Consider the following 25,454-nt stretch of genomic DNA (forward strand, 5'->3'; position numbering starts at 1 on the left):
TCCCCTCTGACTAACCCCACCCTAACCCTAAACCAGACTCGCTGTGGGGCCAGTTCCCCTCTGGCTAACCCCACCCTAACCCTAAACCAGAATCACTGTTGGGGCCAGTTCCCCTCTGGCCAACCCCACCCTAACCCTAAACCAGACTCACTGTGGGGGCCAGTTCCCCTCTGACTAACATCATGAATATAATGTAAATATTACTTATGTATAGTTAAAATTGTGGTTTAAAATTATTAAACTAAGTAAGTGTTAAGGGTCAGTGATTAAACATCGATTGTGTTTGAACTGTAAGATTAATGACCACAGTCTTTGAAGTCCATCTAGATTAATTGCAGAAGTTCACATAGGTGCAATTGTCCTTGTTAATTGGCTGATGAAGACTTTTGTTGGCAATTGTTAGTCTATAAATTCCATTTCAAGATCGTAGTCCATCAATAGACCGAGGTGATGCAGGCCGGAGTTGGCATCAGTTCATCCTCTGAAGTCCATCATAATAGACTGAAGTGATGTTTGGCTGGCACCAGCTGCATTTAGTCATCATCATTCAGAGACATGAAGCAGTGGAGTCCAACATGATGCAGTAATGGTGCTGGATCCAGCTGGTTCTGGTGACCTCAGGATAGGAGTCCCGAGGTTGAGACAGGGAAACAGATAAAAAGATGTAAGCATAGATGCCATTAAATTTATTGCAGAGTTCGAGATCATGCTCAATGTTTCTGGTTTCTGGTTCCGGCAGACCCAACTAAAGCAGCCTAATTGTGGGTTGGAGGATAAATTAGGTGTATGTCTGGCTAAATAGATGAGTCTTTAGTCTAGACTTAAACTGAGTGAGTGTGTCTGCATCTCGAACAGTGTTTGGGAGACTATTCCATAGTTTAGGAGCCAAATATGAAAAGGATCTTCCTTCTTTTGTGGATTTTGATATTCTAGGAACTATTAACAGGCCAGAATTTTGTGATCGTAATGAACATGATGGAATATAGCGTGGAAGAAGGTCAATAATTTTCCTTCCTCATAATGTCATCTATTTAGTGAAGTGCACCAGTCCATCCTGCAGCAAACACCCCCACAATAGGATGCTGCACCCCCCATGCTTCACGGTTGGGATGCTGTTCTTTGGCTTTCAAGCCTCACCCTTTTTCCTCCAAACATAACGATGGTCATTATGGCCAAACAGTTCAATATTTGTTTCATGAGGGGGGTTCAAGCCCCAGCACTGCCAAGATACCACTGTTGGGCCCTTGACCCTATCTGCTCCAGGGGCACCGTTTCATGGCTGATCCTGCACTCTGACCCCAGTTTAGTTGAGATATGTGAAAATAACTGCATTTCATTGGCTCTGTACCTGTACTCTGCACAATGACAATAAAGTTGAATCTTAATCTTGAATCTTAATAGTAAATTCTTTGATATTGAGCAGCTACAGTAAGTAAATTAGGGGCTAATATTTTGGGGGATTTGGGTTGATTAAACATGATCAGCTGATTTTTGTTTCCTGTGTTTTGTCTTGGTTTGTAAAGCTGAAGTGCTCCCTGAACATTCTGTATAATTTATCATTTTAACAAACCGACAGCTGAACATGAATACATGTCAATATTTCCCCAAAAGCTGATCTGTGTGTCATCAGTCAACACTATGATGTGATTTGTCACTTTAATCATGAACTTCCTCTAATCAATCAGAATCATAATGCAGTTATACTCATCAAATATTGTGTGTGTTTTATTCTTCTGTTTATAGAAATGAAGAGAAACCAAAGTCCACCTGATGATCGTCCCAACAGTAAGTCAATAAAACTGGTGTAAATAAAACAGTATATATAAAGGAAACTGGGGAGTGTTGTAACATAATATGTTTCAGAATCTAACTCAGTGGTGTTGAATCCAGTCACTTTAATAGACCTCTCTCTCCATCAGAAGATATTAAATCAGAGTTATCAGAGTTTTGTGTGATATTCAAAACCAGTCTACTTTTACACATTGTCATGTTCCCTCGTTTAACAGCACATGAGTCAGCAGGAGAATATAGCAGATGAAGTGATGGTGAAGATGAGTAGAATTAATTCAATAATGTGTGTTTCTCAATGTGTCACAGTCTGAATTGATCCAATCAGCACAAATTCAGTCTAATGTCTCAACGTCAAGTGTTCAAAACAGATTTCAAGGTTTTACTGTCAGTATTTTACAACTAGTCCTTTATAAATAAGGTGTTCATTTGTAGCGTTTGATTTCCCTCTGCACAAAAATTCTGTCAAATTCAAAATGTTCCAGATGATCAATAACAACTCAGACATTCAATCATTGCAAATATGAAATGCAATTATTAAATATGAATTGTTTGCAATATTTGGAATTATGCAATAAAGTGATCCCCCCCTAAATCCCAGAATCACCCCTGACTTTATCTATTATATCTATTACTATAATCAAGTCATTTTTATATATAAAGTGCTTTTCACAAATTTTCACACGTGCTTCTGCAAGGCTATTTTCTTACAGTCACTTCCCATTTTGTGAAGGTCAACAACATTTTGCCGCACATCAGAACTATATTCTTTAATCTAACACACTGTGATGATTAAGAGAAGTTGCCTGTGTTACATCATATTTATACCCCTGTGAAACAGGAAGTCATGGCTGAACAATTTCATGTTCCTATTCACCCAGGTGTGTTAAAAATATCAAATATGACGGCCAATATACTTCAGATGTATTTTACTCATAAGAATTTCTAGGGGTGCCAATAATTGTGGCCAAAGTGTTTTTGGAGAAAAACATTTATTTAATAATGAGATATTTCCCCTCTTGCTGTGATGTAGAGGCTGAGGCAGTTAGATCCATTTGCAGAGGTTTATTAACATAGGTAACAAAACAAGGAAAGCTGACATAAACTCAAGCTGGTAATCGAAGACAACTCAGGCAGGCATAAGTAGAATACTCAGGCTGGAATTAGTAGAGGGGCGATCCAATATTCAAAGTGAAACACAGGCCAAGGTCAGGACAGGCAGCGAAGGTACGAGAGTTCATTAAACAGTCCAGGTCAAAGGTATAATGTAAATATTACTTATGTATAGTTAAAATTGTGGTTTAAAATTATTAAACTAAGTAAGTGTTAAGGGTCAGTGTTTAAACATTGATTGTGTTTGAACTGTAAGATTAATGACCACAGTCTTTGAAGTCCATCTTGGATTAACTGCAGAAGTTCACATAGATGCAATTGTCCTTGTTAATTGGCTGATGAAGGCTTTTGTTGGCAATTGTTAGTCTATATATTCCATTTCAAGAACGTAGTCCATCAATAGACCGAGGTGATGCAGGCCGGAGTTGGCATCGGTTCATCCTCTGAAGTCCATCATAATAGACTGAAGTGATGTTTGGCTGGCACCGGCTGCATTTAGTCATCATCATTCATCATGTAGCAGTGGAGTCCAACATGAAGCAGGAATGGTGCTGGATCCAGCCGGTTCTGGTGACCTCAGGATAGGAGTCCCGAGGTTGAGACAGGGAAACAAATAAAAAGATGTAAGCATAGATGCCATTAAATTTATTGCAGAGTTCGAGATCATGCTCAATGTTTCTGGTTTCTGGTTCCGGCAGACCCAACTAAAGCAGCCTAATTGTGGGTTGGAGGATAAATTAGGTGTATGCCTGGCTAAATAGAAGAGTCTTTAGTCTAGACTTAAACTGAGTGAGTGTGTCTGCATCTCGAACAGTGTTTGGGAGACTATTCCATAGTTTAGGAGCCAAATATGAAAAGGATCTTCCTTCTTTTGTGGATTTTGATATTCTAGGAACTATTAACAGGCCAGAATTTTGTGATCGTAATGAACATGCTGGAATATAGCGTGGAAGAAGGTCAATAATTTTTCTTCCTCATAATGTCATCGATTTAGTGAAGTGCACCAGTCCATCCTGCAGCAAACACCCCCACAATAGGATGCTGCACCCCCCATGCTTCACGGTTGGGATGCTGTTCTTCGGCTTTCAAGCCTCAGCCTTTTTCCTCCAAACATAACGATGGTCATTATGGCCAAACAGTTCAATATTTGTTTCATCAGATCAGAGGACATTTCTCCAAAATGTAAGACCTTTGTCCCCATGTGCACTTGCAAACTGTAGTCTGGCTTTTTTATGGAATCTGTCCCTGCTGAACAGCCTTTCAGGTGATGTCCATATAGAACTCGTTTTACTGTGGATCTAGATACTCGTCCACCTGTTTCCTCCAGCATCTTCACAAGGACCTTTGCTGTTGTTCTGGGATTGATTTGCACTTTTCACACAAACTACATTCATCTCTAGGAGACAGAATGCATCTCCTTCCTGAGCGGTATGATGGCTGCGTGGTCACATGGTGTTTATACTTGTGTACTATTGATTATACAGATGAACGTGGCACCTTCAGGCATTTGGAAATTGCTCTCAAGGATGAACCAGATTGTGGAGGTCCACACTTGTTTTTTCTGAGGTCTTGGCTGATTTCTTTTGATTTTCCCATGATGTCAAGCAAAGAGAAAGTGAGTTTGAAGGTAGACCTTAAAATACATCTACAGGTACAACTCCAATTCAGTACACCTCCTATCAGAAGATAATTGGCTAATTGCCTAAAGGCTTGACATCATTTTCTGGAATTTTCCAAGCTGCTTAAAGGCACAGCTGTGGAGTGGTTAAAAAAGTGTATATAAACTTCTGACTTCAACTGTGCATTCTTATTAAATATGACATTTACTTGAGATGACAAGAATAAAAAGATGAAAACTTTTATTTATGTAACTTTTAGTTAACACTAATATATCCTATCAAACAAAGCTGCAAGTTAGGTATATGCAAAGGTATTGATAACACTTAATAATATAATTTAACAATTTGTAACAAACATCCAGTGTAACATTCAACTGTGCGTGTGCACATTAAAAACATCCAGTATGTCATGTAAATGTAAATGTGCAGTGTTTGCAGTCTGCATTGTTTAGTCATTTTTCACAAACAACATTGGATGTAAACACACATAGAAAATATATATATATTTACATTTAAGAACATTTATGTTTGACCTCAGTAAATTATTTTACAGAGCTCAGACAATAAAATAAATGCATTTTATAATGGGACAGTACAATGATATATGCATTTTTCTATCAAGCAGATTTTGGCTTTCGATTTAGAAACTAAATGCAGAGATGACGGACTATCAAGGTTAAAATAAAATAAAATACGGATGTTTTGCCAGGTTAAATGTTTCTTCAAATACTTATTTTGGCTACTTTGTTTTCTTTATTAAAATATATTTCACTGTAGGCTGCTTCCACATTTTAAAAAAAGGTTGTAAAGGGATCAATGGAAAGGAGGAGGCGAGAACCGGCTTGACGATATAAATAATAGTTTAATGGTAAACTTAAAAGACAACATAAACACACATGTTCGTTAACGATCTCTCTCTCCCGCACGGCCCTCTGCAGTCGACCTTTAAACCTCACGGAGGCATAATTAGCCTAATACGGGACCGGGTGTGTAGGATCACGACCCGGCCCCGCCCTCCGCCCTGCCACAAGGTATAAAAAATTGTTTGCATGTTTTAATTCCACAGAGGAGTTTTAATAAGAAGTTTGAGTGAGTCTAAAGTAACGAGATGTGAATAATTAAATCAGAAGCATTTTAACTGAGGGAGAACAGACCATTTCAAATTTCCATCATGTGAGTCTGAAGAGTATAAAAATCACATTTAATTTTTTCTCCCAAAACACTAAAACAAAAACTACATTAGTACTTTCCTAAACACATGTTTGTCTCTGTGCACTGCACACTGTTCCTGATCTGATATATTTTGTGTAATGTCTAAAGATTTATTTTTAGCTGCTTTGATCTGAAATTATCACATTTACTGAATTTAGAGACAAAATAATTATGTCATTTTCAGTTTTATTCAAGGAGATGAAATCAAAGTTTTCCAATAACTCTAATATAAACATGGGTTACTGACCAAAAGGTCGGGGGTTCAAGCCCCAGCACTGCCAAGATACCACTGTTGGGCCCTTGACCCTATCTGCTCCAGGGGCACCGTTTCATGGCTGATCCTGCACTCTGACCCCAGTTTAGTTGAGATATGTGAAAATAACTGCATTTCATTGGCTCTGTACCTGTACTCTGCACAATGACAATAAAGTTGAATCTTAATCTTGAATCTTAATAGTAAATTCTTTGATATTGAGCAGCTACAGTAAGTAAATTAGGGGCTAATATTTTGGGGGATTTGGGTTGATTAAACATGATCAGCTGATTTTTGTTTCCTGTGTTTTGTCTTGGTTTGTAAAGCTGAAGTGCTCCCTGAACATTCTGTGTAATTTATCATTTCAAGAAACCGACAGCTGAACATGAATGCATGTCAATATTTCCCCAAAAGCTGATCTGTGTTCATCAGTCAACACTATGATGTGATTTGTCACTCTAATAATGAACTTCCTCTAATCAATCAGAATCATAATGCAGTAATACTCATCAAATATTGTGTGTGTTTTGTTCTTCTGTTTATAGAAATGAAGAGAAACCACAGTCCACCTGATGATCGTCCCAACAGTAAGTCAATAAAACTGGTGTAAATAAAACAGTATATATAAAGGAAACTGGGGAGTGTTGTAAGGGCGCAGATGGCACTAGGGACGGGGGGGACATGACCCCCCCCAGATTCATAGTGACCCGATTCGTCCCCCGCCCTCACTATCCCTACGAAAGGCGACAAAAATCGCAACACATTGTCACACCCAACTCGTCACATATGGACGCGTGGCGAGGACCCCTTGGCGTCACTTATTGACGCACTGGGTATACATTTGGCGTCATTTTTCAACGTGCAGGGTAGTCCAATAGAACCGGAGCCTGTAGCGTTGAAATTTGACGTCTTGGGCTGCGAATGGGTCGAGAGTCGAGACTGCAATAAATAAAAATAAAAAGGAATAGGCTACAATAAATGATCTATGCCAGGGCTAGTATAATGGTGGCCCCCAGATCATCTTTATCTGGCCCTCCAACTGTTTTTTTATGTTTAAAAACCCTCACAATCTGATATCAAAGTGCCCTCTCAGCAAAGGTTTAGCGTGCTCATAGGCAACCGCATTCATCGGTGAGTTTAACCGCATTCATCGGTGAGTTTAACAATATAGAAGTCTATCGGACTACCCTGCACGTTGAAAAATGACGCCAAAGCTATACCCAGTGCGTCAATAAGTGACGCCAAGGGGTCCTGGCGAAGCATCCATATGTGATGAGTTGGGTGTGAGAATGTGTTGGTAAAACAGAGGATTACGGCCTGCCGCTGCTTCAGAATCGGGTCGGGACAGACGCAGGCTGAAACACAATAATAATCTACACCGGTCGGCGGTCACCATTACTTTGTACCCACATTCTCACTACATGCTGTTCTGTTGTCAATAAACACACGATGCCATCACGCCACCGACGTTTACACTCTCTCTGTGTGTGTGTGTGCTACGACTCCTGAGTGACGTTGCCGGGGTCCTATGAGGAGGTAGCTGCCTCAATCGTGCCTGTAGGAGCGGACCGGTAACCATAGTGATCATATACCATCTATGACTGAGCTGAGTCGGTGATTTTCTGAACTGAGAAAAATCGACTGTAAATGCCACATAAAGGCAATGAAGAGACAAAAAACAATCACCTCGTTTTTTCAAAAACCAAACAATGTAAGTATCCTATGGCTGTTGACTTTCCCAGATGTGGCAGATTAGATTTGTTAAGGGAATAGCTAGTCTGACAACAATGGCAAAAAGGCTTTTGCACTTAGCAAACACAGCAAAATGTGGAGACCATAAATATGCATTTAGGTGAGTGGACAGAGGCAAATAATGAATGAACATAAAAAGAATGGTTGGATAAATCAAACAATTTATCGTCAGTCAGGAAATAATATTTTATCTCATCATTTAACCCATTGTACTGTATAAATTGACTGAGGTATGTTCACTGTCGTGTGTAAGCCACTATAAAAATAATTATAATAAGTAAATTTGTGTGGTGCAAGGTTTATGCAAACAACAAATAAAGGCCTAAACTTTTGACATCCTCTTATAGCAGGAAATCATGTTTTTTTTTATTGTACAGAGCAACGGAGGATATAGATTCTTAAATTATGGGCTATGAAAAACATTTCTTAATATGTCATACATCATTTGAAAGATATTTCTAATCTATAAATTGCAAAAACTTGTAATTAACACTTAAATTTAAAATTTTGAGTTATTCTTAGACATTTGAAATAGTAGTTTTAGCCATTAATTCTCAGGAATATGTTGTATTTCACATTGTTGTGAAATTCTATAGCGGTATAGAGGGTTAACTGAAATTATAAGATTTAAAATGTTATCCTCCTGGCCTGCAGGCAATTTCTGATGACAGTGAGGCAGACCCTAGTCAGTCAAGTGAGGATCTGCAGGAGGGCAGCCACAGTAGAAAAAGACAGCATGAGGAAGGAGAGACAGTAGAATTACAGACAGAAGAAGCAGGGACAGAACAACAAGGAGGGACAGGAGGCAACACAGAGGGAGAGGATGTTGACATGATAATGACATATACAAAGCCAAATCAACCTGACCCTAAAGTTTTGCAAAAGCAAGTGATGAAAGACCGGACACTGACATTCCAAAAATCATGGTATGAGAAGTTTTGGTAGGTGATTGGCATACTAGTCAAATAACAGTCTGATCATGCATTGCTAGTGGTGATCAGGTAGGCCTTCGTTTACCTTTGTTCATTGTTGTTTATCCATGATTTCAAATAAGAATCCCCCAATGGCATTTTAGTGCAAATCATTAGCCCGAATTAGGCAAAGTAACTACTTGAGCACTAGTTAAAGCCCAAATTACGCAAAATAACGAATTGAGTTTAAATCATTTGCTGACAGCTTGGTCCCCCCCAGTTAAAATATCCTATCTGTGCCACTGGAGTGTTGTAACATAATATGTTTCAGAATCTAACTCAGTGGTGTTGAATCCAGTCACTTTAATATACCTCTCTCTCCATCAGAAGATATTAAATCAGAGTTATCAGAGTTTTGTGTGATATTTAAAACCAGTCTACTTTTACACATTATCATGATCACTCGTTTAACAGCACATGAGTCAGCAGGAGAATATAGCAGATGAAGTGATGGATGAAATGAGTAGAATTAATTCAATAATGTGTGTTTCTCAATGCACAGTCTGAATTGATCCAATCAGCACAAATTCAGTCTAATGTCTCAACGTCAAGTGTTCAAAACAGATTTCAAGGTTTTACTGTCAGTATTTTACAACTAGTCCTTTATAAATAAGGTGTTCATTTGTAGCGTTTGATTTCACACAGCACAAAAATTGTCAAATTCAAAATGTTCCAGATGATCAATAACAACTCAGACATTCAATCATTGCAAATATGAAATGCAATTATTAAATATGAATTGTTTGCAATATTTGGAATTATGCAATAAAGTGATCCCCCCCTAAATCCCAGAATCACCCCTGACTTTATCTATTATATCTATTACTATAATCAAGTCATTTTTATATATAAAGTGCTTTTCACAAATTTTCACACGTGCTTCTGCAAGGCTATTTTCTTACAGTCACTTCCCATTTTGTGAAGGTCAACAACATTTTGCCGCACATCAGAACTATATTCTTTAATCTAACACACTGTGATGATTAAGAGAAGTTGCCTGTGTTACATCATATTTATACCCCTGTGAAACAGGAAGTCATGGCTGAACAATTTCATGTTCCTATTCACCCAGGTGTGTTAAAAATATCAAATATGATGGCCAATATACTTCAGATGACATAAACTCAAGCTGGTAATCGAAGACAACTCAGGCAGGCATAAGTAGAATACTCAGGCTGGAATTAGTAGAGGGGCGATCCAATATTCAAAGTGAAACACAGGCCAAGGTCAGGACAAGCAGAGAAGGTACGAGAGTTCATTAAACAGTCCAGGTCAAAGATTGAAGGTCCAGAGATAACAGAGTTCCGTGTGGCACAGACGGGTAGGCAAACAATACTTCACAGAGTACAAAAGAGTAAGCAGTACATATAAAGCGAGGATAGGGAGCAACAGGTGATAATGCTGAAGATAACGAGGGAATTCAGCAGGGCTGGATGGTGATGAGTGCAGAGAGGGGAGCTGGGAGATGAGGTATTAATACTCAGGAGAAAGGGATCGAATGACGCCAGAGGGAGGTGTTGTAGCGCGTTCTGTGACACTTGCATTGTTTTAATTCAATTAAATGTTAGATTTTGGTGATTTTTATTAAATGAAAGATCAAAAGGATAAACAAAAAAAAATTCACAGCCTTCTTTTCTCACATTTAGAAAAGAGTGCCAATATTTTTGGCCACCTCTGTATTCACTTTTTAATTCCATTTTAACTCAGACTATAAATATTTTCTCTAAATTTATTGCAAATTTAAAGCAAGTTTTTCTAACATTAAATGAATTGTCAGTTGAACAGATGTGCTTTATCCTGTGTAACTTCCTGTGAAGGCTTTTCTTAAAGTCCCCCTTAAAGGCCTTGATGAGCACAGTTTGATTTGGTGTTTTCATACATTTCCTACTGAAACAGGAAGTGAATATGGGACGTGTCGAACAACTCCTCCCTTTTTAAAAAACAAAATAGCCTATGTGTTTACAGTCACATACACATCACTTTCCACCGTTCTGCACATATGAGAGCAGGGGAAACATGAGAAACAATCTCAATACCGGCAACAGATCGATGATCTAACATAAAAAAAACTCCATACATAACCAGCCCAGAGGGACCCCCTAGTCTCACAAAATCCTGTGGGAAACAATGAAAATCTGTCTAAAAGAGATATTGCAGATTTTTAATGCTTCTGAAAATGAATGTTGTCAACGTTTAGAAGTACACTAGTTACAGTTTTTGCCCGTTGCTTGAACACATTTTGCAAAACTTCGCTCATTGTGCCAAAACTTTACACACAAGTAAACATGACACAACATTGGGAAATAAACCATTCACATCTGTGTCAAATTGAAACTCTGCTATTAAAACCGAACAATCCTTTGTCAAAATGTAACTCTGATGACAAAATGACACATACTTGCATCATATGAATACACTTTCAGATCAGGGGGATCACACTAGTCTACAAAACACTTTTTATATAAAACACTACTCTGATTCTCTGTAACAAACAAAAAACATATTACTGCACTACGGTGCTACACATACAGAACCCTCACCCCATCACACAGGTACCTGTGTAGCTCTCCGAATGGATCCATGTGGTACTGATATGGTACATATTCAGCTGCTACTGGATTTCACCAATACTGTATTGTAAATGTAAAGGACAGTTACATTTACCGGTACATATTCAGCTGGAAGTCCTTTGACCCTGACACTGTTCCTCTCAAATGGGACCCTGTAGAGCTGCTTCATGGTGATGTTGTGTTTTCCCAAGATGCGTCTGATGGTGGTGATGCTCACATGGTTTATGTTGTTGAACACTTGCCTGTCTGCAAGTATTTTCTGTCGTAGCTGGAGACGGATGGCATTGTCTGCCCTCACTAGGTCCACAACGGCAAGTTCCTGCTGTTGTGTGAACATGCGTTGGCGTCCTCCCCCAGAAGGTCTTCTAGTCATTCTAGAGAAATACAACCACAAATTGTCATCGGTTTGCTTCTTTTTCTTACATTACTGTATATACTGTATCATCCACTGTACTGAAACATCTCAATATACTGTAAGTAATCATGGTAGGGGCATAGCACAAGATCCCGGGCCCTATGTATAGGCAGTCCTGATGGGCCCCCATGTTCCAAATAAAATATATTCCAGACTTTTCAAGGGCCCTCTCTCCCCTTGGGGCCCTGGTAATCAGTACTGGTTTTACCCCCAGTCCAACACCCCTGAATCATGGTATGTTTCACAAAAACTACCACTTTGGCTGCAAAAGGAGCATTAGCACCCTGCAATACCCTGTACACGTGATGTGGTAATGTGATCTACTGTAGTACAGTGCTGTAAATACCATCTGAGTAGAGTAGAAGGTAGAGAGGTGAAGACATGTTTTCACCTGTTTTCTAGTCGGAACGTCCTTATTACAGATGCCACTGTGAAGCGGCTTAGATGTGGGTGGACTCTCTGCCCAGCTTCCCTCATAGTCAGGTCATGGTTGATGACATGGTCCACCAAAGTTGCTCTTATATCATCAGAAATAGGGGTCCGTGCATGGCCTCTTCGACCTTGACCTTGACCTTGACCTTGACCTTGTCCTCCTCCTCCTCTGCCTCTTCCTCTGCCTCTTGCTATCCCTCCATCCATACTTGCAAAGTTCTTGAAATGGCTAAACTGAGGGCTTTTTGTAGCTGGCTGATTGGTGTTCAGTTTTGCAAGTAAGTGCCTTCAGGTGTGTGTTGCAATTACCCGATGTGTTTTTTATTTTGGATACATGTGTTTTCCAAATGGCACCCTGAGATTTAATTTTTGAACGAAGTGTCTTATGTATGAAATAGAGTGTAGTATGCAGGACCAAGTGTGTTGCATAAAGGACCAAGTGTGTTGCAGAATTGCAACTAGAGTGCAAAGCAGCGCTTTTGTTTGAGGTATGGGTACATGTTTATGAGGTATGGGTACATGGGTTTGAGGTATGGGTACATGTGTTTGAGGTATGGGTACATGTGTTTGAGGTATGGGTACATGTGTTTGAGGTATGGGTACATGTGTTTAAGGTATGGGTACATGTGTTTGAGGTATGGTAACAAAAGCTTCAAGTTGTGTGTTACGTCCCTGTGGTTGCGCGTGGATGTTTCTCTCTCTCTCTCTCTCTCTCTCTCTCTCTCTCTCTCTCTCTCTCTCACACACATTCTTAGGCTCGCTCAGCCACTGGTCTGCTGTTGGCTGGGAGAGCTGTCAATTTCTATCTATGACGTGACGTCACCTCCCCCCCGGCAGCCATTCAAGTTTCCCGCTAGCAGTTAAAGGGAAGCTGCAAAGAACGCGTGGACAGCTTGTTTTCCTGTCGCTCTGCTTTGTTGCCCTGTACGTTCGTTATGTTCTGTTATTTTCTTTGCCATCTCGTTTTGAATATTATTGTGACACGTTCCCTTTTATGTTCTTATTTTTGCCCTTTTGATGGCGTGGTTTGAGGTTACCAAGAGTAATGTGGACAGGTAAAAATGTCACGTGACTTACACAAAACAACACCTAGGAAAACTATGTATATACACATCAGGTAAGTAAATGAATGCCACCCTTGTATGTTTTGTGTTTGTTAGTCAGTGTAATTTAGAGAGGGCGTTTGATGCTGAAGAGGTTTGTCTTTACTTTACTTTTGTTTATTAGTTAGATTAGAGGTTTGATTTACAAGTCAGACTGAGTTGTGTTTTGTTCTTTTTATTCATTTGGCTTCACTAATTACATCCCTTTATTCTCTTGGGTTAACTATTTATCTGGTATCTTTTGAGTTGTAAATATTTTGCTTATTATTTTCTTTGTTTACATTCACATGATTATTATTATTATTATTACAGTTGTTTACAGTCGCTAGGACACATTTCTCAATACTTAGGTCACTTTTTCAAAACTCTTCACACAGTTCTCCTAACCAACTTTCAGCTCACCACAGCAGTTAATTTCAAATTCAAAATGCACTAAAACTACCAAAACACTTTATTCATGTCTCAAATCAACACATTCATCCATAACACTAGCAAAGGTTGACAGCCAACAAACGTTTGGTTACGTATGTAACCTCCGTTCCCCGAGGGAGGGAACGACACGTTGTGTCGGAGAAGCGACACTAGGGGTCTCTCTTGAGCGCCGATATTCACCTCTGACCTATTGAAAAGGGCCAATGGGAGTTGGCAGTCAGTATTTGCATACCCCGCCCCCGGACATACGGGTATTTAAGCGGGGCAAATACTATATTCAGTGTATATGAAGAGGAGCACAGTAGCAAAGTGGAGGGAAGAAATATGACAGTCATCATCCACACTGACCTGTTGAACCCAACACACACAGTATCACAGATCTTACAGAAAGTGTCAAAGCTGTCTTCTCCAGAACCTGATGTGATGATACTGGTGCTGCAGCATTATGATTTTAGTCAGGAGAATAGAGGGAGATTATCTTTTGTGTTGAGCTGCTTCAGTGAGCAGTTGAGGAACCACTCACTGGTGTTGACCACTGACAGAGAGACACGCGGTGCTGGACTGACATCTGGGAAAGAGAATAAATTTATTCACCAAATAACTGCAGAATGTGGAGGAGGACATCTTTATCTTCAAACACTACAGCGCTCTGAAATACTTAGAAAAGTAGATGAAATAATAAAGTGTGAATATTCCAGCAGCACAAGATTTGTGGAGACACAACGGGACACTTCAGTGGATCATGGAGACAACATACTAACAAGATTTAAGGAGACACAACGGGACACTTCAGTGGATCATGGAGACAACAGACTTACAAGATTTGAGGAGACACGACGGGACACTTCAGTGGATCATGGAGACAACAGACTTACAAGATTTGAGGAGACACAGCGGGACACTTCAGTGGATCATGGAGACAACAGACTTACAAGATTTGAGGAGACACGACGGGACACTTCAGTGGATCAAGGAGACAACAGACTTACAAGATTTGAGGAGAAACGACGGGAAACTTCAGTGGATCATGGAGACAACAGACTAACAAGATTTGAGGAGATACAACGGGACACTTCAGCGGATCAAGGAGACAACAGACTAACAAGATTTGAGGAGACACGACGGGACACTTCAGTGGATCATGGAGACAACAGACTTACAAGATTTGAGGAGACACGACGGGACACTTCAGTGGATCATGGAGACAACAGACTAACAAGATTTGAGGAGACACAACGGGACACTTCAGCGGATCATGGAGACAACAGACTTACAAGATTTGAGGAGACACAGCGGGACACTTCAGTGGATCAAGGAGACAACAGACTAACAAGATTTGAGGAGACACGACGGGACACTTCAGTGGATCATGGAGACAACAGACTTACAAGATTTGAGGAGACACAACGGGACACTTCAGCGGATCATGGAGACAACAGACTTACAAGATTTGAGGAGAAACGACGGGACACTTCAGTGGATCATGGAGACAACAGACTTACAAGATTTGAGGAGAAACGACGGGACACTTCAGTGGATCATGGAGACAACAGACTAACAAGATTTGAGGAGACACAACGGGACACTTCAGCGGATCAAGGAGACAACAGACTAACAAGATTTGAGGAGACACAACGGGACACTTCAGCGGATCATGGAGACAACAGACTAACAAGATTTGAGGAGACACAACGGGACACTTCAGCGGATCAAGGAGACAACAGACTAACAAGATTTAAGGAGACACAACGGGACACTTCAGTGGATCAAGGAGACAACAGACTAACAAGATTTGAGGAGACACAACGGGACACTTCAGTGGATCATGGAGACAACAGACTAACAAGATTTAAGGAGACACAACGGGACACTTCAGTGGATCAAGGAGACAACAGACTAACAAGATTTAAGGAGACACAACGGGACACTTCAGTGGATCAAGGAGACAACAGACTAACAAGATTTAAGGAGACACAACGGGACACTTCAGTGGATCAAGGAGACAACAGACTAACAAGATTTGAGGAGACACGACGGGACACTTCGGTGGATCATGGAGACAACAGACTAACAAGATTTAAGGAGACACAACCGGACACTTCAGTGGATCAAGGAGACAACAGACTAACAAGATTTGAGGAGACACAACGGGACACTTCAGCGGATCAAGGAGACAACAGACTAACAAGATTTAAGGAGACACAACGGGACACTTCAGTGGATCAAGGAGACAACAGACTAACAAGATTTAAGGAGACACAACGGGACACTTCAGTGGATCAAGGAGACAACAGACTAACAAGATTTGAGGAGACACGACGGGACACTTCGGTGGATCATGGAGACAACAGACTAACAAGATTTAAGGAGACACAACCGGACACTTCAGTGGATCAAGGAGACAACAGACTAACAAGATTTGAGGAGACACAACCGGACACTTCAGTGCATCATGGAGGCAGCATACTTACGAGAGCTTTGAAATCTGGGGGTAAGTCAGTAAAATTACCAAGAATACATTAAAATACCCACAATTACATAAAAAAACAAATGTGTCTGATTTAAACTGAGAGAAAATCTGATTATCATGGACATTTCACAAGGGGTTGACTGTTTAGTGTGACCTTTAGGATTTTTCAGTGACCCCAGAAACAAAATCGTACAAATGAACTTTTCATCAAACTCTTCATGTTGTAAGAACTTTCAGTGTGATCTCATGAGAGTTTGTATGTTTTCTTACATAAAGAGTGTTTCTAGCAGACATAAACTTGCTTACGTTTGCACAGACACAGAAACGTGTCTAAACATAATCATTTATACATATTAACACCTTTAGAAACATACACATGTTTATGTATACTGATTTAATTAATGAATACTGAATTCATGGAATTGATCTGCTGATTTTAATGTATTTATAATCAGTGAGATTATTTAAATGTTTAAATGGTGGTGAGAATAAAACCCAAATGCAGACAGTTAAAAGCTCAAGAAAATATGAATTGGGGCAAAATAGAAAACAAGAACACAAAATACAGTCAAAACTCCCATGATAGGGAAACCAACAGAGAAAAAACTTTTAAGTAATTCTTAATAAAGAAAACAAAAACATGAAGTAACCAAACCAACATGAAGCACACGATAAACCAACATGAAGCACATGATAAACCCCACACAAGACACACAAGAGAAATATAAAGCAGGAGTCAGGTGAGGGGAATAAACAGATGGGCGGGGCAAAGACAGGAAACAGAAACACATGGAGATACAAAACAACAGGAAAAAACATGTCAATAAAGAGTCAACAAAAACAACAGATAAACATCATTTACTAATATGACATTATGATTCATTCTGTTCTGCCATATTCCACTCGTTTCAAAAGATTGATCACTTTTACCAACACTACACTTAAAATTATAAAATGAATAAAACACCTCTAATCTATTTAATTGTTATTGGGACATGGGACACAACAGGAGTTTTCAGAATATAAAGAGTTTAAAAAAAGAAACACTATAAAATACAGCAGAAATCACCATAAAGAATTATAAAAGTAATCCGTTCCATTCATGTTCTATAATCCACATCTTCAGATCACTCTGTGTGAGGAATACACCCACATTTAAGCCTTTTATTCAACAATCTCCATCTCAATCCCCTGTAGTGCCCGCTGTAACATCAACCTGCTTTAAAACAATGTCACAAAAGTCTTGTTACGACACCAGTTTACATCAGTAATGTCGAACGCTCAATGGCTGTTTCTCAATGTGCATTCTTAAGTATTCTTACGTTCTCGTGGACTCGTTTAACGTCATCATCCACTGCAAAAGTTAAGTTCCAGTCCTCAAGAACGCAAGCGGACACATGAAATTACCCGGATGTGTTCTTGATACATCAGATCCATACTTGTGTTCACTGAATCTGTTTGATGTCCCAGAAGTCATAGTGTGTGGCTGTATGGTAGCTGATGAAGGACATTTGTCATGTTTTTCCCCTCAAGTGTTTCCAGCGGTAAGCTTGCGAATGTCTGACGTCTGTGAGAGATTGTTGTTTTGTTCAGCATCATTTTAATAATGTATTAAACGCATGGGATAAATTAGGGTTAGGTTTAGGAGTCGTGTGGGATTAGCGGCTCTAATATAAATACATTTATATATTTTAACAACAAATTCTTGTCACTGTACATGAATCTGCCTGTGACATTAATACAATGTTGAATAGTGGTTATGTTTAGAGGTTGGGGTACGGTAAAGAGATCTAAAATATCTAGAAACCATTTTTTTATTGTATTTGGAAAAAATACAAAATATACTGTATATATATATCATACCCGGGATACATATATTTCCCGGGAGTCCACACCCATCTCCCGCCCCCCTCCCATTTTGTTATTTCTCACGGGAAACTCCCGTAATTTGTATGGCCCAAACCTCGTTATATGAATAATCACATCAATATATTATTCAAAGATTATCCAGTTGCCAGATCTTGTATGAAATGCATCCTACTCACACAATCGACACATGATACACATTTCATTTGTGACCTCAACCTGGCAACCTACAACCCAGTTGTGCTGTTGATATCTACACAATTTGTGTGTATTTAGCCTGCCTCTGCCATCCAGCTATTAACACCACCCCCCCACTAAGAGGTCTCCCGGAGTTTGTTACCAAAATGTTGACAGGTATGATATATATATATTAGGGCTGTTGATTTAATGCGTTAATTCAGTGCGATTAATTTTACAAAAAACAAAGCGATAAAAATATTTATGCAATTAATCGCATGCCCACAGACCATAATAAGGAAGATTCCTGAGAAATGCTTGTAGTACCACCTGATTACTCCAGAGGGCAGTAAGTGACACTTCAGCTGTGTGAGCAACACACAGTTTATACAGTGAAGAAACACTTCAGCAGAACAACACAAACATGTGTTACATTCTTGTGTTCAAAACACTTGATGGAGCACAAATCTGACTAATAGATCTCAAGATGTGATTTAACATGTTAATAACGTGCGATTCATTTTACAAAAAATAACACTCAAAATGTGTTTAAACGCAGGTGTACATTGACGGTTCTTAAACAAGTCCTCATAATAAATCTCTGATTGATTAATTCACTTGTGTAATGGATTACTGTGAACTGTGTGTCAATGATTGACTTATGATCAATAATATGGTAATAAACAATACATTGTGTTTTAAAGCCGCTTTTTGTCTTATCAATGATGAACTCTTCTGCTGCAGGAATGTAATGAATTTTATTTATCTGAATGTTATTTATTTTATATATACATGTATATGTAATGGGAGACAGCTGGTAGATAGTGTGTAGTGTGTATAAACCTCACTCTCCTGACCTGAAGAGGTGCACTAGCGACTGATGCTAGAGGCTGTAGTCTTTAGCCTCTTCGTTAGCATACCCGCCTCCCACGCCGGAGACGTAGGTCGAGTCCCGTTTGGAGCAGGGGCGAGAAAGACCAGCAACATATATATATATATATATAATTTTTAAATATTCAAAGATAACTATGTATAATTATTTCATCATTATATATTGAATTATTGTTATATGAGGGGCTTTCTCAGCAAATATTTGTATATATGATTAATCGCGATTAATTAATCGGGACATCATGTAATTAATTCGATTACAAATGTTAATCAATTGACAGCCCTAATATATAAATATATAAGTGTTAATGGATTTGTAAATATTTTTCATTTCTAAATCTGTAAATACATGAACATGTTTATATTTTAGTGCTGTCAATATGTCCATATTTTAGCATCTGTCCAAGTGTACACATATGTATTTTTAAACATTAAAATAGGTTTGTATAAATATGATATCAGGCTGTGGCACCAGGACATCATAGACATATAGGGGTGGACTCAATAAAGTGTACTGTGGCCATTAGTGGGATATTGTGGAGACGAGTTTTGCCACTGAAAGCACCCCTCACATTCTCTTCAGAACATTCACCCATCTAGTTATTCTTTTTATATGTTTGAGTTCACTTGACAGCCAGAGATGTATTTGCATTGTAATGAGTGTTACCAGATGAAAATAATTAATGAATGTGAATGTGTAAATCTGACCACCACTCATAACTCCCAAACTACACAGACAATGAGAATCATTTGTGCTGTGACAGAAAACAGAGAAGAGCGCTCATCCACTGTGAAGACTGCAGCACATGTAAACTAAATGTAGAATTAAATCATATCATGTGTGCTTTAATGATCACACTGCACCATTTATCTTAATATTTATCTGGAGAAGTCACGCTTCGGTCAACAGCATGCTTTAAAAAAGGGAAAAAAAAGAAGCTTGACGCACAAAATCAAAGAAATTGTCACAGAAATATATTTTAACTGTATAGTAAAATGCAATATTCACTGCAGTAAAAATATAATAAAAATTATTAAATGATAATATAAAAATTAAGCCAAATTCCACAATGAAGAGTGCTGTTATACTGAATAAAAGGATAGAAGTAAAAATGTTGATATGACAATGGAGAAAATGAACGGGGAATATCTCGACCCTGCAGCACCTCACAAGCCCTTGAGATATGTGTATCACAACTGTTGCAATATTTCAGAAATCAATATATTGTGCATCCCTATTCAACACTTTTAAAATAAAAAATACATACGACAGCCATGTATTCAACTATTTTTATATTGTGATGGTAGTTTATGTACATTCACATTTTATTTGAAATATATTCTTATAATATTGCTTTAGTTGCACACCTGACATATCTAATGACCTCATGAGGATGGCATCTGTGTAACGTCACTGATTTAAATGTAAGTTAGTCTGATGTGAACGCACTTTAATACAAAGAGTAAATAACAGTCTGTTACTAATAATGATATCAGTTCATTAGCTGTAGTCAGTATATCTCTGAGTGGAGTGACACAGTCTAGAGATTATTACAAGATAAATCCATGAAGAACTTTTGTTCATCTATTCAAATAATTGACTTTTATCTTTTTCAGTGTCGAAGATTAGCAGGTCTGAAAAACACAAACTGAATCTGGTGTTGTGTGGAAGTGATGCAGATCTGAAGACCTCCGTATCAAAACTCATAAGAGGGATAAAGACTTCAACATCAGGACAAAGGTCCAGCTCAGAGTGTGTGAAGAGAGAAGGGGAGGTGTGTGGACGTCTGATCACTCTGGTGGAGCTTCCAGCACTTTCTCAGATCTCAGAAGAGGAAGTGATGCGTCAATCTCTCCACTGTGTGTCTCTCTGTGATCCTGGAGTTCATGTTTTCATCCTCATTATTCCTGTTGGTGCACTCACTGATGAAGACAGAGCAGAAATAGAGAAGATCCAGAAGATATTTTATTCAAGAGATCACTTCATGGTGCTTTTCACCTCTAGAATCCCTGTTAATGAACCTTTGATTGATTTTGCTAAATCTATCATAAATTCTCAGAGTCTCTGTGGAGGTCGACACAAAGTGATGGGGTTAAAAGAACATGACAACACCAAACAGATCCCAGAACTGCTGGATTATATAGAGAACATGAAGACTGAACCCTATTCACTTCAGATGTATGTGAGAGCTCAAGAGAAGAGAAGAATAGATGAAACAGAGGAGAAATATAAAGAAGAACTGAAGAGAATGGAGAATGAAATCAAAGAACTACAAGAGAAGCTTCTGAGATACGGTGAGAAGATATACTATATAACATTTCTTCTATAGGACCATTTCTGATTTTATATGAATCAACAAGCCTTGATTCAAAACAGAACAAACCCGTCACATGCTGGATATCATAATCAACAGGTTTACAACTTTTATGCTGATCATTCATAATGATAAATAGGGCTGTCAATTGATTTACATTTTTATCAAATGAATTACATGACATGGCCGATGTACATATAGATGTTCTAGGGGGAGGATAACTGTTGTCTGCTGGGGATTGTTTTTTCACTCTTTGCTTATGTAAGCATTGTTCGTTCTGTGTGACTCATCAGCTTGAGAATACTATGGATTCTGATAAATGTACATAAATTCACCTTCACATCTGGCACAACAGTTTAAATTCATATTTTGCACGTGTGGTTTAAGTAAATGATAAATGTTACCCACTTCAACAGCTTTAATCAAGCTTCAACATAATGTCAGATCTCTTCAGTGCAGTAATGTAATGCAACTGTGAAAAGATTACACTTTAAAGTGATGCTTGATTGAGCAAAGACATTCCCTTTTACAGATATATATTGATTTGAATGTTCTGTGCTCATTTAATACTGAAGGAGGATTTAATAAAGGGAGGCACTTTGATGGAAGGAAAAGAGGATGTGCCCTATGAGATAATTCCTCTACAGGTCAATGACCACCTGTCACACATTTTGCAAAACTGTCCCGAAACTGGAAGTTTTGTCCTGCATCCCTAAAGCCATAAGCAGTGTCCTGCATTCTAATTATTTGTCTATTTTAATTATATGTTGTAAAAATGACATTAACAGTGCATTTTTTATTTTTTTGGAATGCCCAATTCCCAATGCGCTCTAAATCCTCGTGGTGGTGTACTGACTCGCCTCAATCCAGGTGGCAGAGGACGCGCATCTTAACATGTGGCTTGTTGAGCGTGTTACCACAGACACGTAGCGCGTGTGGAGGCTTCACGCTATTCTCTGCGGCATCCACACACAACTCACCACATGCCCCACCGAGAGCGAGAACCACATTATAGTGACCACGAGGAGGTTACCCCATGTGACTCTACCCTCCCTAGCAACCGGGCCAATTTGGTTGCTTAGGAGACCTGACTGGAGTCACTCAGCACACCCTGGATTCGAAATCATGACTCCAGGTGTGATAGTCAGCATCAATACTCGCTGAGCTACCCAGGCCCCCAACAGTGCATTTTCTTTTATCTTCCCAAAAATTACAATCCACATAAAAAAAAATACAATAAAAATTGGAAACTGGTTGGCATTTAAAATATATTTGCACAGCCGTCATGTTTATCCTACAGTATGTAAGTTTGGGGGGCGGGGGGTACTGGAGCCTATCCCAGGTGAATTAAGGCAGAAAAATACTCTTAACAGGTGCATTAAATGAACATGTACGATGTCATTCTTCCATTAATATGTAAGATTTGCAGGAACATTTATTCTTTATCCAACATTGTATTGTGCTGAAAACGGAGCCTTGATTTTTGCGTTTCCTTGACTACCTCTGCATAGGAAATTAAAATGCAGATATTGAAGGAAATTATTCCAATTAACTTCAACACAGTCAAGGGTTTTTAAAATCATGAATTTATTGACATTAAAAACAGAAGAAACATTCAAATAATCTCATCTAGGATAATATTATATTAGTTTCTGATCACTGAAGTGCTGCGCAATTCCGCGCTTTGGGGACGTCTTTTAGGAGTGACCAGCTGTGAATATGTGTGCAACACTTCAATGAAATTGACTAGAATGTATAGCCTATGTTGGTGACATCATCACGATGTGCCGGTACCAGGGGCTATAAATAGATGCGCCACAGGTGCATCGTCAGGTCTTTCGTCTTCAGACCGCACTGTGATGTGTTGTGCTTCTCAAGCCTCTCAAACTCTTTATTTTCCTCTGATAGGAGTTAGATTTGTCAGGCAGTGTGCAGAAATATTTTTCTTCTTTCTTCTTTCTTCTGTCACTTAAGTGTGAAAGACAAAGTGAAAAATGAGCAATAAACAAAGCAAACAGTGTGTGTTTCCCTGTTTACGTCATATGGCTGAATCGGACACACACCAGATTTGTTTTGTTTGTTTGGGGGAAGAGCACGTTGGAGCGAGGTGAGTGTGAGCATTGTGAGCTTCTCACAGTGAAGATGCTGCGCTCTCGTCTCGCGTACTTTTAAGAGCCAGGCCCCACCATTTCATTGTGGGGCTCACGTATGGATCTGGCTAAGGAGCGAGAGACGGGTTCATCCATATCACTCGCTCTCTCTCCAGATCCAACTGGTCCCTCGCATGACCTCGAAGCGTGCCTCGGCGCCTCTTCAGTTCATGAGAGGGACAATGAATCTCTTGGGATCGCGGACTCTTAGTTGCCTACCTCTGAGTATTCCTCGCGTGATGACAAATTGGTTGAGGAATTGCTCGAGGTGGTTACTTGTGCAGTGGCCAGATTACAGTTAGACTGGCCGCATGAACAAGAGACCCCCAAGTGATCAAAATTAGAAGACAGATTTCTGTCTGGTGGCCAGGGAAAGGGAACTCAAAATCAGTCTCTCCCCTTCTTTGATGACCTACATGACGAGTTGACTCGTTCATGGGGGAAACCTTATACTTCCTGTATCTTTGTGCCCTCGACGTCAATATATTTGTCTATCGTGGGTGCTAAGGCTCGGGGGTATATGACAATGCCACGGGTAGAAGAGACGCTCGTGGGCTATCTCTCGCCTGGTTCGGCATCATCATTAAAAGGACCAACTCTCCCTTCAAAGCCATGTAGGACCACCTCAATGCTTGTGGGGAAAGCTTATCAAGCCGCAGGTCAGGCTTGTGCCGCCCTACACACCATGGCGGTGTTACAGGCGTACCAGGCTGATCTATTGAAGGACCTGGGTGCGGGGAGTACTATCGACGAGGAAGCATTCTCAGAGCATCATCGAGCCACAGATTTATCTCTCCTTGCGCTTTGGTCAGCACAGAGAGGCATCTGTGGCTAAACCTTTTAGGCATAAATGATAAGGACAAAGTGTTCCTTCTTGGTGCCCCGATTTCACCTTCTGGCCTGTTTGGTGACTCGATGAATACAGTCATTACCAGGTTTCGGGAGGTAAAAAGAAATGAGGAAGCCTTTGTGCAATTCCTTCCTTGCCACACTCAGAGGGAGAGGCTGCCAGCCACCCAGCCACCCGGTAAGCGTGGGGATCAGCTTGTCGCCCTCAGCAATCTCCAAATCAAGACCTCAGGACCTTTATTTAAAAAATGAGAAAGTCCTGATGGTCTTGCGCCATCCAGCCTCGTGGGGTAGCCCCCCTCGGGACGGGGCACACAAAAAATCTGCCGGGACCTTCCCGACACCCCAGTGGAACCTATCTATTTCCGCTCAGCACAGCTGTCTCTTCAGTTCTGGACTTTCTGCAGGAAAATTATCAGCAGGCACATGCCCCGCCACCCTCAGGGTTTATGTGGCCGCACTATCGGCTTGACATGCCTTGATTGACAGGGTGCCACTGGGGAAACATCCTATGCGACTGAGGCCTCCCGTTTGGACCAGGATCCCTTCATGGGGCTTAGCTATTGTCCTTGAGGGTCTGGTTGAGACCCCTTTTTGAACCTCTAGAGTCGTTGTCCGACAAGCTTCTTACTCTGAAGATGGCTATTCTTATGGCTATTACTTCTTTAAAAAGAATTGGGGATTTGCAGGCTCTGTCTGTCTTGCCATCCTACTTAGACTTTGCCCCAGGAATGGTGAAAGCAATATTGCATCCTCATCCTGACTACCTGCCTAAGGTTCCTTTTTCGACCATCCAGTCACTCTTTAAGCCTTCTGTCCTCCGCCATTTATAACGGATCAGGAGAAATTTCACAGACTGTGTCCAGTCCATGCTCTTCAGGCCTACGTCCACCGCACTAGCCAGGGGCATAAGTCAGAGCAACTATTAATCTGCAATGGGGGCTGTAACAGGGGGCGGCCGCCACAAAGCAGACAATGTCACATTGGGTTAGGGATGCTATTGCCCTGGCCTATGAGGCACATGGTCAAGCTTTGTCAGCAGGCATCAGGGCTAATTCTACCAGGGGGGTTGCTTC

The 25,454-nt window shown here is 39.9% G+C and overlaps 1 protein-coding gene across 7 annotated transcripts in view; it reads left to right on the forward strand.

Moving 5' to 3' along the window:
- LOC127647576 (golgin subfamily A member 6-like protein 22) overlaps nt 1-25,454 on the forward strand; it is a 34,822-nt gene that overhangs the window by 4,276 nt on the left and 5,092 nt on the right. For 6 of the 7 annotated variants that reach the window (XM_052131906.1, XM_052131900.1, XM_052131902.1 and 3 more), the window contains 3 exons: nt 1,744-1,785; nt 6,531-6,572; nt 20,682-21,359. In XM_052131906.1, coding sequence (XP_051987866.1) covers nt 1,746-1,785; nt 6,531-6,572; nt 20,682-21,359 — 760 coding nt within the window. In that variant the 5' untranslated portion in view covers nt 1,744-1,745. The remainder of the gene's footprint in view (nt 1-1,743; nt 1,786-6,530; nt 6,573-20,681; nt 21,360-25,454) is intronic. The other variant, XM_052131907.1, reaches the window with a different exon arrangement.

Source organism: Xyrauchen texanus, chromosome 8, assembly GCF_025860055.1.
Source record: "Xyrauchen texanus isolate HMW12.3.18 chromosome 8, RBS_HiC_50CHRs, whole genome shotgun sequence".
NCBI lineage: Eukaryota > Metazoa > Chordata > Actinopteri > Cypriniformes > Catostomidae > Xyrauchen > Xyrauchen texanus.